General features: G+C 39.6%; 1 protein-coding gene across 4 annotated transcripts in view; it reads left to right on the forward strand.

Annotated features, from left to right (window-relative positions):
* The window catches only part of ADCY2 (adenylate cyclase 2), a 451,536-nt gene that overhangs the window by 340,150 nt on the left and 91,933 nt on the right, over positions 1 to 19,453 (forward strand). For all 4 annotated transcript variants that reach the window (XM_007191640.3, XM_057541370.1, XM_057541371.1 and 1 more), the window contains exons 13-14: positions 6,821 to 6,890; positions 9,501 to 9,598. In XM_007191640.3, the coding sequence (XP_007191702.1) occupies positions 6,821 to 6,890; positions 9,501 to 9,598 (168 nt within the window). The remainder of the gene's footprint in view (positions 1 to 6,820; positions 6,891 to 9,500; positions 9,599 to 19,453) is intronic.

Genomic DNA, 19,453 nt, shown 5'->3' on the forward strand with positions numbered 1-19,453 from the left:
TCCCAACACATTTCAGAAATCAAGTGGAAGAAAATGTCATGCTGTACTCAAAAATCAAAAGGGGAATTTTTAAAATGGAAGCTATTATGCACCTATTTTTTTAATTAGCTTCACTCCCATTCTGTTATGCCCTACTCATTAACTTCTCTTGTTCTTCGATAAGATGTTCTCCTGATCTTATTTGATTTTCCCCTTGAGGATTCAGTAGGGACTCCAGGCTTGATGTACCATTCAGTCGTTTTCTGCTATTGACATAAAACAGTGATTTATATGCAGATTTTCATGTATTCATTCCTTTACTCATTTAGCGAGCATTGGTTAAAGGGTGAGCAATGTCATTTGCTCACCATCAGACATGCATACCAAGACCCCAGGCCTAGTGTTACCCCTCCAAGCCCTGAGCGAGGGGAAGAAAGATCGCTGCACAGATGCCCTACGGTTGTGACAGGTAAAGAGGAGCAACGCAGCACAGACGAAAAGTCTCAAGTTTTCTGGAGGAGGTGACACCTGGGCCAAACCTTGAAGGAAACTAAGAGGGAGAGAGGGAAACCGTCATGGTGTGACAACAGGACACGCCAGGGTCAGAGGTGTGCTTCCCAGCCTTTAGCACAATCAGGACACAGGACGCCCCTGCAGGAGGCTCTCAGGGTAAAGAGGCTTGAGTGGGAAGTTGGATGCCCTGAAAAGCAACTTGGAGTCCGCCTGAGGGGGTGGGGCGTGAGCCCTCTGAATGGTTCTAACCAATGACTGTGTGATCACCTCCATCCTGCTGGTGTGCAGAGGATTCCTTAAGACAGGAGGACCCTAAAGTGAATGCTGCAGAGCCAAACCAGAGATGGCCAGGCCCCCGTGAGGACGGAGCTCAGGGCAGAGGTTTTGACTTAGTCTGGGTGGGTGATGTCAGCTGAAAAACAATGCACAACCTGAGAGTTGTGAATTAAGTTTTACTGGGGGCAAAATGAGGACTGTAGGCCAGAAGACAGCCTCTCAGGTAGCTCTGAGGAACTGTCCGAAGAGGTGGGGAGGAGGTCAGTGTTTGCGTGATCTTGGTGAAGGGGGGCACGTGCAACCCAGCACGTGTTGAGGCAGAAGGTTGCTCCTAGTCACGAGGAGCAGACGTGCCCATTAATGATTTTAGTGCTTTTCTAGATGTGAGAAGAGACAAGAAACTGGGCTTATAAAATCTCCTGGAAATATCTTAACTATCTGAAGGCCTTTTCTGCCAGTTTTCCCAGAGCACAGAGTGCCTCATTCATGATCTCCACCCTGAACCCCTTTGAAGGTGTGTTGAAGGTCAGCGACAGCAGTGGCCAGTGACAAAGTCCTTGTAGAGGCAGGTGGCAAGTGGCAGTTTTTAGTTGGCAGCGAGGTGAGAGGGAAGAAAGTGTGTACCAGAGGTCTGCCCCGAGGAGGATTACCAGAAGCTTCTCCCCTCGGGAGGTGCAGAGCCGGGAAGGGGAAGCCCTGTGGGTGGACGGGCCAGGCCATCCCCTCCACGGCAGTATTCTTCTCTTGAGGACCTGGGCGCTCCTGTAAGATTCATCTCAATAGAGGGGTGTGCTGTACAGTTAATATTCAGAATGAGATTGCCATGTCAGGTTCTTCCAGATTGGTTTAAAAAGAAAAAAAAAACAGTAGGAAAGAGGTAATGTGAAAAGTTCAAAAGGGGAGAAACAGGGGCTTCTGGGGTGCAGGAAAGGAGCTGGTGAGTTAATGAAGGACACGGGACCCAGGTTTAACTATGTCTGAGTGGGGTGGTGTGCATGTATGGGTGGATGACCGGCCGACCCCAGGGCTGGGGAAGGGTCAGGCTTCCACACCGAGAGACCACCTATCCAGCATCATTTATTTCAGCTGCAGGTCCATGGACCACCTTTCCCAAATGCCACAGGTCACCCAGGGCCTTAGTGCACAACTGAGGCCACTTGGACCTTTGGATTCAAGGCTGCGTAGATAGGTGGCGTGTTAGTCAGCTGGGACTGCCGTACAAAATGCCACGGGCTGAGTGGCTTATACAACAAAAATTTATTTTCTCACAGCTCTGGAGGCTAGAAGTCCGAGTCAGGGTGCCAGCAAGGTTGGTTTCGGGTGAGAACTCTCTCCTTGACTTGCAAAAGGCAGTCCCCTTGCTGTGTGCTCCCGTGGCCTTTCCTCTGGGCTCCGCAGAAAAAGAGAAAGAGCGAGCTCTCTGGTGTCCCTTCTCATAAGTTCACTCATTCTCTTGAGTCAGGTCCCCACCCTTAGGACTTCATTCAACTCTAATTACTTCCTTGGAGGCCCCATCTCCAGATACGCACACTGCAGGTTAGGCCTTCAATGTATGAAGTGGGAGATACGAACAGTCAGTCCATAACGCAAGGAAAGTGGTCTTCTCTCTATTTTAGCATCCCCTTTGCAATAACATTCCAGAATAATTCTGCATGAGGATGTGGATGTACTTTGCCTCTCAGCTCAAGTCAAGATCTTGTTTAGAATTTCCTTTATTGGCCTCAGCCTAGCACAAAAACAACTTAGTATAAATTAATAATCATTCTTTTGCGTAGCGCAGGGGCGGAGTTGACTTTCTTCGTGCCAGAGACCACTTGAGTCAGGAACAGTGTCAGGAGACCGGGAATATTACCCACGTTCTCCATCCTCGTCTCTGTCTGTAATTCCAATTCTCCAAAATATTTGACCTTATTTTCCCACACAAGTCTTTCTGACTCCAAATATCCAAATGACATTTATAAATCTCTGAGTTTCCTATGAATCAGTAATGGGAACTGAGGCCACCTCAGAGAACCCACAGAGACGTGAGGCCTGTGGGGAGGATGTGCTCTCCTTAACTCTGAGGACAAAAGAGGAAGAATTGGGCCCATCACTTGTGGCTTCAAGGAAGAAGCCTTTGGCCAAACCTGACCTGCTGTGGGAAAAGGAAGGCACAGGTGACAACTGTGGGTCCAGTAGTCTCACCATAAATATCTTTGCTGCAAGGAGATTCGTCTCAGGACTAATTGGCATAAGACAGTTTTGCCATAAAAGATAAAATAAAGAAAATAAAAGAGAAACATTGAAATGGACATCTTGAAACATTAGCAACAAAATTTTGAAAGATTCGATTGCAAAAAATAAAAATGCAAAAACTACTTAGATGCACTTAAAATGTGTGTAGATACATGGTTATAGTTGTATTTGGGTGTATCTTAGAGAAAGCAATGCTACTTTCTTTCTCAAGGTCGATCACTAAGGATTCAGGATCTAATGTCAGACATACATTCTTTACGATATAAAAAAATCTGCTTTAAGCCTCTGCAGATTCCCCTGGGAGTAAAATGAACAGAGGATGGACTCTGCTATTTCTTATCAACATGTGTAACGTATATCACTGGTGACACATATCCAGACTATACTGAAATGTCCCAGCACATGCCCAGTCCTTATATTTCACCAAATCATCTAAGCCAAATTCTGTGCCAAATACCACAATTCTGTCTATTTCATGATCTTCACTATCAAATGGCAAAAAAATTCACCATGTCCATCGACAGATGAATGGATAAAGAAGATGTGGCACATATATACAATGGAATATTACTCAGCCATAAAGAGAAACGAAATTGAGTTATTTGTAGTGAGGTAGATGGACCTAGAGTCTGTCATACAGAGTGAAGTCAGTCAGAAAGAGAAAAACAAATACCGTATGCTAACATTTATATATGGAATCTAAAAAAAAAAAAAAATGGTTCTGAAGAACCTAGTGGCAGGGCAGGAATAAAGATGCAGACGTAGAGAATGGACTTGGGGACACGGGGAGGGGGAAGGGTAAGCTGGGACAAAGTGAGAGAGTGGCATGGACATATATACACTACCAAATGTAAAACAGATAGCTAGTGGGAAGCAGCTGCATAGCACAGGGAGATCAGCTCAGTGCTTTGTGACCACCTAGAGGGGTGAGATAGGGAGGGTGGGAGGGAGACACAAGAGGGAGGAGATATGGGGATATATGTATATGTATAGCTGATTCACTTTGTTATAAAGCAGAAACTAACACACCATTGTAAAGCAATTATACTCCAATAAAGATGTTAAAAAAATAAATAAAATAAATTTTAAAATTTTTAAAAAGAAATGTATACTCATCAAGAATTATACAACCATTTCTTTTTGGGGAGGATAGGACCTGGATTCTCCTTTTGTCTCCAGCTTCTACTACTGCATGATAAATTTGGTAGAGACGGCAGGAGAGAACAAGCTGTTGTATCTAGATCAGCTAAAGAGCCAATGATTAATGCTCTCGATGACTATTGTCAATTACTAGCTGCCTTTTATATATTTGCCATAGTTTGGTAAACTGTTGGTTTTGGTGGGTGGGAGAGATGACTGCTCACTGAAGGATGTGCAAAGATTGATATATTATCATTTTCTAGTGTAATGAATCCAAAACTGTGAATCAACAGCTATTTTATCTATTATGGCAAAACGGCCTTATGGCTAATTAGTTGTACAGCAACTCTGCTTGCAGCCAAGATTCTTATGAGCAAATACCTTGAACCAGCATTGGAATTCAGTCATTTCCCCAAGCATCCGTCCAGGGATCAAGTCTTATGAACCTGTGTTAGGTGTTGGGGACACAAAGAAAGGCAGACTTTGTCTTGAGTGCTTCCTGTCTACCTGCAAGACAGACAGGTAACTAAAACCTAGAAACATCGGGCCCCACTAACCAATGAGGAACTGGTTTTATCTCCACTTTATAAATTTTGCTCGTATTTTATTTCCAAGCTTATATTATCCAGGAGCATTTTTTAAATAGAAATTTCATCCGTAATAAAGAAAAAAACTGTTTAATAAGTTACTGGCATACATTATTCATAGGATATCCATAATGAATACACAGTTCTAAAAAATGAGTATAGTTAAAATTTATCTTACATTTTATTTTCTGCTCCTTCTAATATTAACCAACCTTTGATTCCTCCAACTAGTGCCATAAAACAGAACAATAACCTATCTCTGCAGCTGGGGCAGTCATAATATCAAAAAAAAATTATTTTCCTGATACCTAAAGCTTATAACCTTGAATCCAAAAGTATTTTTAAAGTTCTCACTTTTAATGGCAGTCATTCTAGAATACATGACTGACTTCTGGGCCACAGTTGAAATTGCACTGTCTGTGGTTTAGTCTCCTGGGAAACTCAAGTTCATCATGGTGCGTGTGCTGTGAGCGTCTTCAGAACTGTCCAGATGTTCCAGGCACACGGCTGTCCAGGTAGCCCTGGAGATGTTCCTCCTCAACTGTGCCGGTCTCCTGGGTTAACTGGGTCAACCCTGATGTGAAACCTCAGTGTACATTTCGACCTGAGTCTGAAATCAGGAGATGACTGTCCCTGTTGATTATGGGATAATGTGTGACAGTTCACTTGGTCTTTATTCCTGGATCGTCAAAGGCCTTCCCCATTTGTCTTTATCTCCCAAATATGTTGCAGGTGGTCAAAATCCATAGAGATATGACCAATGGGTTGGAAAAGTACTATATTTAGGAATTCTTGGGCATTGATCGTTGTTTTCACAGGTATAACATTTTATCTCTAGAAGTATATATATATATGTACTCTCTCTGCCTATATACAGATATATAAGTATAGATATAAATGTAGATGTAGATATATAGTTATATACACTTGGAAATATATACATAAATATGCAGGCATTTATGCATAAATACTACATGCATATACATATGCTATTCAGATAATTATATATTTTCATTATAAAAGTCTTTATTTTTAAAAAATCAGAAAGTAGAAATAAAAATTCCTCAGTGTAATGACTTAACCTAGATGGTAATTTATTTTGTTCGTATTTATTTCTAGGTATTTTTCTTGATGCATAGATTTCAATTTTTTCTTACATTTCTGTACTCGTGACTATAAGAATGTGTTATCTCTCTGTTTGCTTAGCTTTATTTCATAAACTGTGTGTTTATTTTATTGCAAAATGTATGAGTGTACCGGGCATCATATGCCCAGCTTGCTGGATCATACACCCAGGGTGGCCGTTCAACCTGCGATTATACACAATGTTCTAGTGAAGAAGGGTTTTGTCTTTAAGGTCTTTCTCTATCTCAACTGCTTTCCCAAAACAGATTTCTGAAAGTCAATCAACGTGTGAGAATGTTACTTCCATATGCCTTTTATTTTTCAACGTCTGAGAGATATATATGTATTATGTATGTGTGTGTTTATGTTGGCATCGACGTACTATGTTAGTGGTCTGACCTGATTGCTTCTTATATTAGTATTTGTACCCATTTTTTGAAATCTCTATTCAAGCATGACTTTTTTTTTTTACTTTATAGAAATGAAAAACATGACAATGAAAGTATTTTTAGTAAGTGTGAAAGGAGTAAAATCTTCTTGCCTGCATCTGGAAGCCACTCTAAATATTTCTGACGCTCTGTGACATGTTGCTTGCTATAAGCTAAGAAAAATGGTGCTTCTCCCTGAACCAGATCCTTTAGGAGATGAAAGTACCATGTGGTTTCAGTAAGACATCAGGGAATAAATTTATTGACGTACTTGAGTCCTTTTGATGACTTATCTCCCTAATTATTTAAGTTGGATAACTTGAGTTTCAACTTGGTTTGACAGTTGGTTTGTAATATAGAATTTTCAAGGTGGGCAATGTGTGAATAAGCATATTATATTTGCATATCCTGTTAACAAACCTAGATTCCATGTTTGGCATTATGAAGAAAGAAGAACGCAAGTCATTTTTAAAAAATAGTTCCAGGTGTTTGGTTGGAGGTTTGGTTTTATGATGTGTCTATCCTTTTCGTTTCCAGGCAGTGGCTCAAGTCTGAAGACATTCAGAGAATCTCATTGCTTTTCTACAATAAAATACTAGAAAAAGAAGTAAGCTATATTTTTCTTCAAAATCAATCGTTTTTCCAAAATACTAGTTTTTTTAAAATTCCATCATGAAATTGTATTCATAGCATTTTACATGTAACATTTAAACTGCCTCTAACCATATCCGATTTCTTTCTAGCTTTTCCTGTGGTCATTCCAGGCATACATTGTTTTACCACATTTCTGGTTACCAGGTTTCTGTCTTTGGCGAGTCACCTCTTTCAACACTCCTGTTAGTAAATGATGTCTGTGTGATGTGGAGCTAAGGGAAAAGGAAGAAGTTAATATCTTGCTTTCTCAGTGAGAAATTTTCTTAGAAAAGTTTTTAAAAGAAAGCAAAATCCTTTCTGACAAATTTACAGTGTCTTTACACAAATTATTTTAACTTTTTGATAAAAATGTGAGATTTACATTCAACCCCTGTTTGGGAGAATTAGAAACTTTTAAGTTTTTTTGCATCTAAATACTTTCACATTTTAACTCCTAAAGTAGAGCCATTTCAGGCACGAATAAATAACCAGACATTTAATTTGTACATGTCAAGCTTAACCAGGATTTGCTGAAATGGATTAAGTAATTACTGCAGAAAGGACAAGTGTTCTGGGTTGGCCTTATTCATTTGCCTTTTTTTTCGTGTTGATCTAGAAAAAGAGCAGATTAGAGGTAATTTGCACCATCTAACCGTATAATTATAGTCTTAGTTTGAACAAAAGCTACTATGTTAATGGCAACAGTCACAGCACAGGTATTAAAACTCTGTTGAGAAAATCCAGTTCATTGTTTTATGCATATTGAATGGACGTAGAAAATATCAAAATTCTTTCCAAAACTCATCAAGGTTGGATTTTACAATTACACCAAAGCTTTCTTTTGTACTAGTTAGTGATCAAGAAGATCAATTTTCTGTCTCTAAGTTAGGGACTTTGACTGCAGAGAGTTTACCAAATTGATGTTTGATACAATTTATTATTATTATTATTGAACAACTTAGACACTAACGACTACTTACTGTTTAAATGTTAAATTATTTCCTTCCTGATAGAAGTCCTTTTCCTTGATTAATACCACAAGGAAATTCCAAGTCATGTCTCTGCACAAAGCATGGAAAATAAAGACATAACTGAGTGCATAAAATATAATCACATTTCAGCAATTACACTAGCAGAGCTTCTTCATCAGCATTGTAAATTATCCTGGCTATGAAGTCACAAAAGTCACCAAAGAAATATTCTAGTAAACAGAAAATGATCATTATTAAAACATGCTGCTTTTGCTGACGTTCCCCATGCGTACATATATGCAGAGACCGACTTTGAGGCAGACTTTAGACAGCATTGAGATTTAAGCTCACTTTTTGTCCTCCTATGCCCAACCTGCTCTTTGGGCCAGCAGGAGGGGTAAAAGGCAGCAAGACATAGAGGAAGAGAAACCAGACCACCCAGAGGTCCATCATCTGCACCAAAATCCCAGAGGCTAAACCCGAGAAATACATACCTAACTTCCCACAACTTGGGACACAGTTTGTGCAGATACACTCATGCAACCTGCCAGCATTGTCAGGGGGCTTCAATAGCATTGCCACAAAAACTTTATTTCCTTTAATGTTATCATAGAACCCTTGTTTGAGAGGCAATAGTACCTCGTGGTTGGAAGCCTGGGTTCGGGAGCCAGTCCGGCGAGGTGAAGATTCTGGTTGCACCAGGTGCTGTGTGTTTCTAAGAACGTTAATCAGTTGTTCTGGTCCAAAGTTTTTTTCATCCAAAACCAGAGACAGCAGTAGTTCCTGCCTCACGCAGTTGTTGTGAGGATTACATGAGTTAGTGCGCAGAAAGCCTTGAGAGTGCCGGGCACACCATCACCAGAGTCAAGGGGACATGTGGCAGACTGTTACCGTCACGAGTGCAGCGTTGGCCGGCTTTTCCTGCAGAAGCCAAGATGGGCAGCCCCAGGCGGGCAGCTACACTGGTCAGTTTATGATCCTGGATGTTATGGCAAGCCGTATGAAACTGCTGATTATGCTGGGCAAGTAGAAAGAGTCCAACAGCCAGACCCGGACAGGCAAACAGATGTTCATACAGGACAGAGCCTGCTGGTCTTCTGTCTTATAATTTCGCTCACCACCTCTCAATAATAAAATAAAATGCTAAAACAAATAAATAAAACGAGAATATTGCATTTCCTCAGTATTCTTCAAAAGTAAAATATGGCTATGTGAAAAGTCAGTTGCTTTCCGCAAGCGATCTCGGACCTCAGACCCACAAGGGAAGCAGGACACCTGCACACTTCGTGGGTCCATTCAGTTCACTCACTCGTCTTTCTGGCCAGGTGCTCTGTCTCCCTGCTGGAGGGATTCGATTGCCTCTCCATGGGTTTCTGAACAGGTCGACTCACAAAAGTCATGGTCTTTGAAGTCACCCTTTCACAGCTCATTTGGAGGGAGGGAGCTCTCGTTGCCAGAGGGGAACAGCCATTGTCCTTAGGTGGTTTTTTTCCACAGTCTGCAGGTGACGAGTGTGATGTATGAACCAGGTACAGTTAGATGTACCTGCTGGATGACTGTTTCAGCCCTTTTCTCAGACAACTTGTCATTCCTGGTTTCTTTTCTCGCCTTAGTACCGAGCCACTGCACTGCCAGCCTTCAAGTATTACGTGACCTGCGCTTGCCTCATATTCTTCTGCATCTTCATCGTGCAGATCCTGGTCTTACCCAAGTAAGTACATACGGTTCTACGTTGTGATTCTCACTGGGTGTGTATTTCTGCTGGACTCAGTTATACTAAGGGTCACGAGAGGATGCACAGTTTCCAACAGAGCGCTTATGTAACACGGGCTGGCGGCAGGCAGGGTGGGGAGAGGACGCTGGGCAGGGGAGGTGATTTCAGGCTCTGTGAAGCTAAGTGGCCCCCGTGTCTTACTCAGTTTTAGTAATTTTGAATTTTCCAAGTGGACATGTTGATTGACCTTCTAGGGATTTAAAAAAAAATAAATTTAACCATTTTACTTTGATTTCCGTATTATTCTGATGCTCATGTCTAAGAAATGTAACCCAATAAGTTTACCCAGAAAGAGCAAAATCACCAGATGTTGTTTCTGATAAACAAACAACATTATTATGTATTGAAAGGACAAAACCTGCTCTGGGCTTACTTTGCCCACCCCTTCATTCTGATTTCGTGTTCTTCTCCCTGAAGCCCACCCTCTCTGCCGTCTCTGAGTGTTATGAGCCCCTCTCCAGCTCGCCCCTCCCAGGAGAGACCTGGATACAGAGAACTGGGTAACCAGATTTCACACTTTCGCATTTTTCCTCCTACTGGTGAAAACCCAATCACTCCATGATTCCTAGGTAGGCGTTCTCTTACACCTTATTAAGGAGTGGAATGTAAGTCAACTGACTTTCTTTAAAGAAACTGATTCTTTCTCATCATACAATCTAAAAGAAAATGCTTGTCCTTCTTTTAATAATTGAGGATAAGAAAGAAATTTAAGAAAAAATTTCTTTCCACTCATCATTACATCTTTTGTAAAGGCCACAGCAACCATTTTCAATCTAGTTGGAGTTAGTTGTATTATTGCATTTAACTTCAGCGGTGCAGCCAGCATTTGTGGGCAACCTGAATTGCTGAGGCTGGGTTCCAGTTTGTCTCATGAAGATGCTGAGCAAACTAGAAAGAAATGGTCTGCCTTTCCCTCCATACCCCAAAGGATGTTCTTCTGGACAACTAGCCAATACCAAGGCATTTAAAGATTAATAACAAGTGATTGTATTATTCATACATGTACAATCCCAAAGCTATCTGCCCCCTTTTAGAAGAGGTTCCCACTGGCCACCCCCTTCCTCCCCTTTCCCCCCATAAATGAGCATTGAAATACATTTGCCAAATGAGTTCTTCCTCTAGACTTACACAGTCTTCAGTGAACTTTGCCAAGGTCAACCTGTCAGTTTTCCAATGAAAAAAAAAAAATGATAACAATTAAGCTTCTTCTAAGTTCCAGGCCTCTGCCACATGGTGCAGGAGAGAAACAGCTGTTCCTGCACAGACAAGGCTTTTTGAATAGTAAAGCCGAAGGGCATGTAAAAAGTGATGTAGTTGAAACAAGTGTTACCAAGGGGAATGAGCCCTTATTTATACTCTAAAGTAGAGACATTTCATTCATTTTTCTACATCTTCCTATTGGATGAGTATTTTCATATTTTCTACATCACAATTAAGACAGGGTTTATCACCTACTGTTTGGGAGGGGAGAAAGTGACCAGAGCGGTATAAAAGACAATGCCAAAGAAGACAAAAGGACTTCTGGGGACCAGGAAAAACATTCCATGGAATTACACTTTAAAAAAAATCAAGTTGGTGTCTTTTCTGTCTTCGCTTTTATTTTTTTGTCTCTTTTCTGTTGTGTTGTTTTACGGGAACCCATCGAAGTTCATTCCCTCGGGCATCATTACCAATTATTGTGTTTCTCTTGAGCAACAAGTTGGATTTTGAGCATGAGTGTTGTGAAATAGGTACGGGTCACATTTCCCTTTCTGTGTTGGCAGTTAGAAGGTGCAGAGTAAGGTCTGCGGATGCCGGATGCCTTTCATGGAGACTTTAGACCTGCACTTTCTATACCGGCCTCACAGTATAGTATAGTATAGTATAGTATAGTATAGTATAGTGTAGTATAGTGTAGTATAGTATAGTCTTTTTCCTTCATTTTTCTTTCACGTTGATGTCCTAATTTTTCTTTTTTTCTTTTTAAAAATTCTTGCTCTGAAATATTTCAAAGATACAGAAAAGTACAGAGCATAGTATAATAAATATGCATTTGCACACAATCCAGATGTCACAAATGTTGAGCCTGTGTCATACTGACTATATATAAGTTTCTGTGCTCTTGGGGACATTATTGGTTGGGTATGCTTCCTGTAAACAGTATCTATTGTTACGGGGTTGTTTTGTTTATTCAATCTGATATCTTTTTGTATATTAATGTGACTTTATTCCATTTGTATTTTGATTCTTTTATTGATGCGTGTGGACCCACTTCTACTCTCTTATTTTATGTTTCATTTACTTTGCTTTTCTTTGGTTTTCCCCATGCCCCAAATCTCCCATCTTCTTAACCTCTAAAGGATTGATCAAGTTTTCTTTATTCTTATTTTTCCTTTACTATATATATAGAGCAGGGGGGATAGAAGGGGGATCCTATATATTTTCTTTCAATGATTACCATTGAAATTTTAACACATATTCTTAATTTAATAAATTATAAAGTTAATCATTATGTCTCTTCTATGTAATTATTTCTTAGGATTTTAGTTCCAGATGGTAATTACAGTCAATATTTATTAAGACTTACATTCTTTATCATTTTATTTGTTCATCAGTGTTTTGTAAAAATTATTTCTTCCTACAAGTTTATTCTCCTTCTTGATGATGTGTATCATTTATTAGTTCTTTTAGTTAGTATCTGTGAGTAGCAATAGCTCCTTTTTTTGTTTGTATTAAAATATCTTTAGCTGCTTTATTTCAATTTGCCCTTGAATAATAGTTTGGGTGTAAAATTCTTATTTTCCCTTAGTATTTTGATGATATTATTACATTGAATTTCAGCTTCTGTTGTTGCTAAGGAAATGTCTTCTGTCAATCCCATTACATTCCTTTGTAAGTAATCGGTCTTTCCTATTTGTATGCTTTTCAGCTTTTTATTTTTTGGTGGGGGGGGCCCCGGATTTTTACTATATTGTTTCTAGATATGCACTTGTTCTTATTTCCCTACATGACTAGTTGTGATTTTTTTTCAGTCTGAGGATTCTTGTCTTTGCTTAGTTCTTAGCAATTGACTGCCTGTTTCACCTCACATATTGCTTCTCTCTTTTCTCTGTCCTTTCCTCCTAGAACTCTTATTAATTGTACATTGTGCTGTTCATTCTGTGCTCCAGGTCCTGTAATTTTTCCTCAAAGTTTCCACCTCTTTAATTCTTTGTGCTGCATTCTGGTGAATTCCTCATCCACAATGAGTTTATAATTTCAAAGATCACTTTTTCATATCTAAGAAGTCTACTTTTTATCTGAGTTTTTCTTATAATTCTCTATTTTGCCTATGCTTTTTATTTTTTTCCATTTATTTTCAGATTTCAAACATGTTGTATGAAAATATCACTTGTTTCCTTCTGTTATTTATGGTTCATAAGTGCATGAATTCTGTTATTTACTTTCACTATTGTCTCTTTCGTGGTCATGTGTCTCCTTGTGTTATCTGTAATTTCAACTGAGTTCATCAACGCAAGAGTTTAGGTCCATGGTGATCTCATGTGTTCTGAGTTCTGAAGGCATCACTATGATATAGTTTTCACTGTATCTCTGCCAGGACCTCTGGGGTTCACCAATTCAAGCCACAGTATTTTTTAAAAATACTTAAGTCATGTGAGTTTGATTAGCCCCTTAACGTGGATCAGGATTGGGGATCTCAGTTGTCAAAGATTATTCCTTTTCCACTTATGACCCTACATAGATACTTGGCATCCCTGAAAATTACTAGGCTGTTGGGCATAGTTTTTATGTTTCCTGTTTCCTGATAGGACAGCCCTTTATGCCTTCTGACTTTATTCAAGAGCTCAATTCTCGTTTTCCATTGAGAAAGTCCTGTGAGCATCACCAACCTTGTACTGACATTAAATCTCACATTCACTCCATGGCATGTATCAGCCCCTGGTCCCTCCCGGGCCATTTAGCATCAGTGCCTCTTGGCATTCTGCTTTGAATACCCTCTTGTGTGTCTCGTGTGTTCTCTTCCTTGCTCTGAGTGCATCCATTTAAAAATAATAATTCTGTTATATTTTATGAAGCATGTTTATTGAGATAATGGTGCTTCTCACTTTTTCTAGTATGCCCTCGCTTGTTTTTAAATATGCTGAATTACAGTTTTATTTTGTTTGTTCTTTTGGTAAACTGCTTCATGTTTTGGGGGGGGTGGCGGGGAAGGAGAGAAATGATTAAATGAGTGAGTAAATGAATAAGTAGTGAGTGAATGAATAACTAAGGAGGAACTTATGACCTTGAAAGGACCAGAAAGGGGAAGTGTTTCCCTGAAAGGGGGCCTTACATCGTCCCTTTTGGGCCCATAATTTTCAAATCTGGCTCTAGTCTCAGGATTTGAGCAGATGTAATTAAATTATTAGTTGGCTCCTCTTTTTGGAGTTGTTCTCTCACTTCTGTCAGCCTTGTACTATAACTTTATCAGAAATGTGAGCTACCTTCAAAGACCAGAAATGAGCCAGCATGAATCTTTACATTTTTTAGTAGTTTCATTCATATTGTCTGCCAAACTAAATAGATTATGTTAAACCATTCATGGCAATAATTAAAATAAGAATGATTTTTTCTAATAAAGTTCAGTGAGATATCATATGTTTCATTACCCAAGCAAAATTAAGAATAATAACATTTTCCTTAAGGAAAATTAATAGCAAATTACAATATTAAATGCCTTAGAACTATTATTTCCACTGAGATTCTTTAATACGCATTCTATTACTCATGTTAATAATCAATGCTCATTAATGATTTAATAATCATTTCAAAAGAGTTGCTTTTATTTTGTTATCTTCAAAAAGGGAAAAAAAAATAGGAGAAAGTTTAATGGTAGAATCGTTCATGTCCATTGAAAGAAGGCTTGGTTTTCTAAACAGAAATGATGGAGAACAACTTTTGTGAAGGCAGTTTGCTTTGGTGGGCAACCAAATTGGTTGGCCCCCATATTGGATACCATGAAGGTAATTTGCTCCCTGCGTACCTTGATGCAGTGGATGTGAATCTTTGGGCAAAGCAAAAAAATAAAGAAGGAAGAGAAGAGACGGGAAAGGAAGAGAAGGGAAGGGAAGCAAAAAATGAAGCAAGATAATTCTCACTGTCCAAGATAAATGAGCCAGGTACCTTTTACTGAGATGAACAATATTCAACTCTGGATTCAGGTCATCTGAAAGTAAGGAAATGCCTCACAGTTAGTAGCTTGAATATAAGTTAGAAGTTTTGTTCCTTCCCCATAATCAAAGGCCCGAGGTCCCTCAGATTCCTTGGGAGCCCTGGGTCCCTCCAGCACACAGCTCTGCTTTCCCTCTAGTTTGGTCCTCATCTTCATTTCTAAGATGGCAGCACCCACATTCTGAGCAACAAGACGGAGGAACAGACCCAGAAGCAGAGGACAAAAGCATTTATAACTGCCGTCTCTGCGGACACCTCCAAGAAACTACCTCATGATACTTTGGTCTATAACTCAAGACTGAGATCTTAGTCCCATGTGCAAACCTAGCTGCAAGGGAGGCTGGAATGTGCAGCCTTTAGTCTGTGTAACAGGGTGCCCATCTGAAAATTCTATTATCAGGAAAAGATGGATTTCATGAAAACCAGTAATCTCTCCAGGAATGAAAGGTGATTTTAGTTGTGGTTACCTATATGTCACTGATACAGTAAGATTTGAAGGACAATACAATAAAAAGGGAGCTGAATGTGTTTTTACTCAATGAAACAGGCCATTATACTTTTGCTTTGTATCTGGGCAATATTCTGAGCATTTGTAATAAAAATAGAAATTCATAAGAGAAATTTATACATACATTCTGTCCATCATTTGTGGAATCACTTCTACAGCTGTTTATCAAGCTACCATATACCAAGCATAGTTCGAGATGCTGGGAAAGCAGCAGTAAGTAACCCCCCAAAAGTCCTTTCTCTCCTACAGCTTACATTCTATTAGGAGGCACAACACTAATGTAATAAACAAATACATATTAATTCAGTTGTAATAAGCTTTAAGAAAAATTAAAAGAGTAGGCTACTATAGAGTGAGGGAAGGTGGTAATTCAGATGAGGGCTGTCAGGGAAGGTGTCACTGATTGAGTGATATTGAAGAGAAGTCTGAATGAATTGAAATGAGAATTACGTGGATATCTGGCAGAAGAACATTCTAGATGATGGAAGTCACAGGTGTGTTCAAGGACCAGCAAGGAGGCAGGATGGCAGGAGCAGAGTGAGCCCTGAGAGAGTATGGAGATGGGATCACAGGAGCAGTGAGACGGGCAGGTCGTGGTGACCTTCACAGGCTACTGGAGAACTTTGGATTGAATGCTGAGTGTGATGAGAAGCCCTGGAAGGTTCTCAGCTGAGGACATGCTGTTGCTGTGCTTGGGGTATTGTTCTTGCTGTTCCGGAAGAGGGAGAGGGTGGGAATAGGAAGACCAAGGACAATGATGGTTTGCAGTTGAGTAGCAGTGGAGGTGTAAAAAGTGATCAAATTCTGAGATGTGTTATGAAGAGTGATGAGGAAAGTCTTGCTATTAGATTGGAGATGAAGAATAAGAGAAAGCTAAGTTCTGTGGGGGTTTTTTGTTTTTTGTTTTTGGCCTGAGCAAATGGAAAAATTGGGCAGCCATTTAGAGAGGGAGACTCCAGGGGAAGGAACAAGTCAGAGAGGAGCATGGAATGAAAGGCTCAGCTCTGAGCATCAGAGGCATGTGTGTGCATATTAAGTGTCCAGGTGGTGGGGCTTCATGGTGGGGAGGGGAGGGTGTATGTGAGCCGGCGGTTCATGGAAGGAGTCAGGGCTGGAGTCATAATTTGGAAGAATCAGCGCATAGGTAGTATTTATATCCCTGGGAGGTGATGAGCTCACCTAAGGAGTGAGTGTAGAAAGAGAACGCCGCGGACCTTTGGAAAATTCAGGTCTTCAGCCCTTATTGTTGGCATGGAGTGGAAGCTCTTAACTCTGCCAAATGTAACTCCTTTTCCCTTTCCAGCCTCACAGGACTTTCAAGTGGGCGGAACATCTCAAAGCTGCTAAGTCCTATTATCGGAGAAAGGCTGCAATAATCTGTAATGGTGACGAATATTTAAATGCCTTTTCTCCTTTTCATTCTTTGATTCTTTCTTTTAACAAAGAACCTTTCATTTTGAGGTTCTATCACCTATCACTTAAAGAGGGGAGGATTTTTATTATTTCATGCTAACGTATAGTTAAAGAAAAGTTTTTTTTCCTTTGGTTCTTATTATCCTTGCTAAATACCATGTAACAGACGTGAACAGAGCTTCTATGAGAGAATCCGCATCATTCTCAGGGGGGAGCAAGCTGAGGGCACAGAGGGAGAAGGGATATGAAAGTCATCACATTAAACAGAATTCCAGAGAAAGACACCGTTATTTGCCCATAGAAATGGTTTATAATTAATATAACTCTTAGACTTTGGGGGAAGGATGTATCTCTCTGCCGAATTTTTCCTGTCAGCAAAAGTGCATCCTCATCTCCATCAGGACCACCGGTAAACAATAAACTAACTGGCAAAAAACCAAAAGGAACAAAGACCTTGTCTCAAATCAGCCTTTTCCATATACCGTAACAATACACTGGATTAAAGTGCCCAAGTCAAAAATTATCACTAAGAAGTGTAATTTTTCTTGCCTCCTGACAGGGGAGAGTCAAGTTTGCTTTTCAGTGAGTATATAAATCAATTATGCCTGTTTGTTTAAAATAAAATAAAAAAAAAAGGTTTGCAACCAGAATGTTAATTAAAATTGATTGCATTACACAAACAACTTGGTATGCTTAATGAGCCTGAACACGCTTTTGATAGAACAGGCAGGATAAATGGTTATATTTAAGAGCTTTTGACCAACCATGACTTTGCCTTAGGGTAGTTCTTGTTCTCTGGGGTGAAAGTTACATTCAACCAGACAAGAATGTCAATGTCTGGACTGGAGCACTGGACAGCCCACCCCGGTGGTGCAGGTCACCCAGAATGTGAGCCACTCTGGGTCTGGATCTCAGGCTGTGACATCATGTTCTGCATACAAGATCATATCAACTACACACAGAGGTAGTTGTACTTCTTCCTCTCCAATCTAATGCCTTTTATTTCATTTTCCTGCCTAATTTCCCTGGCTAGAACCTCCAGTATAACATTCCATAGAAGTAGCCACGGCACACGTACAATCTTGGGAGGAAAGCATCCAGTCTTTCATTGTTAAGTATGATGTTACCTGTGTGTTTTTCAAAGATGCCTTTTATCAGGATAAAGGAAATCCCTTTGATTATAGTCTGTTGAGTGTTTTTATAATAAAAGGCTGTTGGACTTTGTTATAGTGAGCTATTGAGATGATCATGTGGGTTTTCTTTCCTTTATTCTATTAATACAGTGTATCACATTGATTTTCAGATATTAAACCAACCTTGCCTTTCTCAGATAAATCCCACTTGGTCATGGTATATAATCCTTTTTATATGTGACTAGATTCAGTTTGCTAATATTTTGACAAGGATTTTTGTATCTATATTCATAAGAGATACTGGTCTCTAGTTTCGTTTTCTTGTGCTGTCCTCATCTGGTATTAGTATCAAAGTGATACTGGCCTCATAGAACCACTTAGTAACTGTTCCATCCCCTTTATTTTCTGGATGAGTTTGTGAAAAAGTGGTATTAATCCTTCCTTAAGTGTTTTGTTGAACTCACCAATGAAGCCATCTGTGCATGAGCTTTTTTTTGTGAGTAGTTTTTATTTTTGTTTTGTTTTTTAATTACTAATTCAATTTCTTTACTTCTATAGGCCTATTCAGATTTTCTATTTCTTATTGAGTCACGTTTGGTAGTTAGTGTCATAACATACTTTTAAGAATACTCATTCCTGCTTTAATGAGCATTTGTCATCCATTCTACCAAAACGCAGATAGTTCATTGTATCAGGACCACTGTTTTCCCTTATCAACCTCTCGTCCCCCTTTAATGGATTCTGACGTTTGAGAAGAAGCAAAGTAGGGGTCATCAGATACATTAAGGAAAAAAATCACCAGATACTGTTCACTGTATCCAGTGGATTATTATAAAATGTGGGAGTCAAATTTTAACACCCTTATTGTTTTCTTGGGCTCTAATATAGCTGTTTGACCCAATTCCAGAATGTCCAGGATTTCTATCAAGCATCTTCATGGTGGAATAATTATTCCTAAAAGCAAACATTGAAATGCACTTTAGGAAACAAGAGCCTATGAAACTCACTATAGTACATGAATCTTTTATTTAAATTCTGATTCACAAAATAAGTCATGTGATTTGAACATAGATTAAACCATGATAATGGTCATTAAATCTGTTGAGATTTGTGTAGTTAAAGGCCAGTATAATCCATTATCACTTATCCATTCGTAAGGAAATTCAGCTATGGCATATCCTATGGAATATGTAGATATTGTCTCCATACTTCTAATTAAAACTGAATGGTTGGCTCTTTTTCAAAGGAAAAAGGAAGAAAGTTGAAGTAACTGATTTTAATTATTCCTAAGTTTCCATCTAACCACTAATGCTACCATAGTGCCTAGAAAAAAAACTTGAGTTAATGGATTAGAGTCCTGTAAAGAAAACAGAAATGGCCTCAGGTATTTCACCATGGGAATTTAATAAAGTGAAGTGCTTACAGAATGAGGGGAAAGCTGAGAAACCAAACAGGGGATGAAAGCAACCAAGAGGTGCGCAAGGGAGGAATCTGCTGCCACCCTAGGTTTGAAAGGACACAGGAGGGACGTGATGTCACCAGGAATGC

Source organism: Balaenoptera acutorostrata, chromosome 2, assembly GCF_949987535.1.
Source record: "Balaenoptera acutorostrata chromosome 2, mBalAcu1.1, whole genome shotgun sequence".
Taxonomy (NCBI): domain Eukaryota; kingdom Metazoa; phylum Chordata; class Mammalia; order Artiodactyla; family Balaenopteridae; genus Balaenoptera; species Balaenoptera acutorostrata.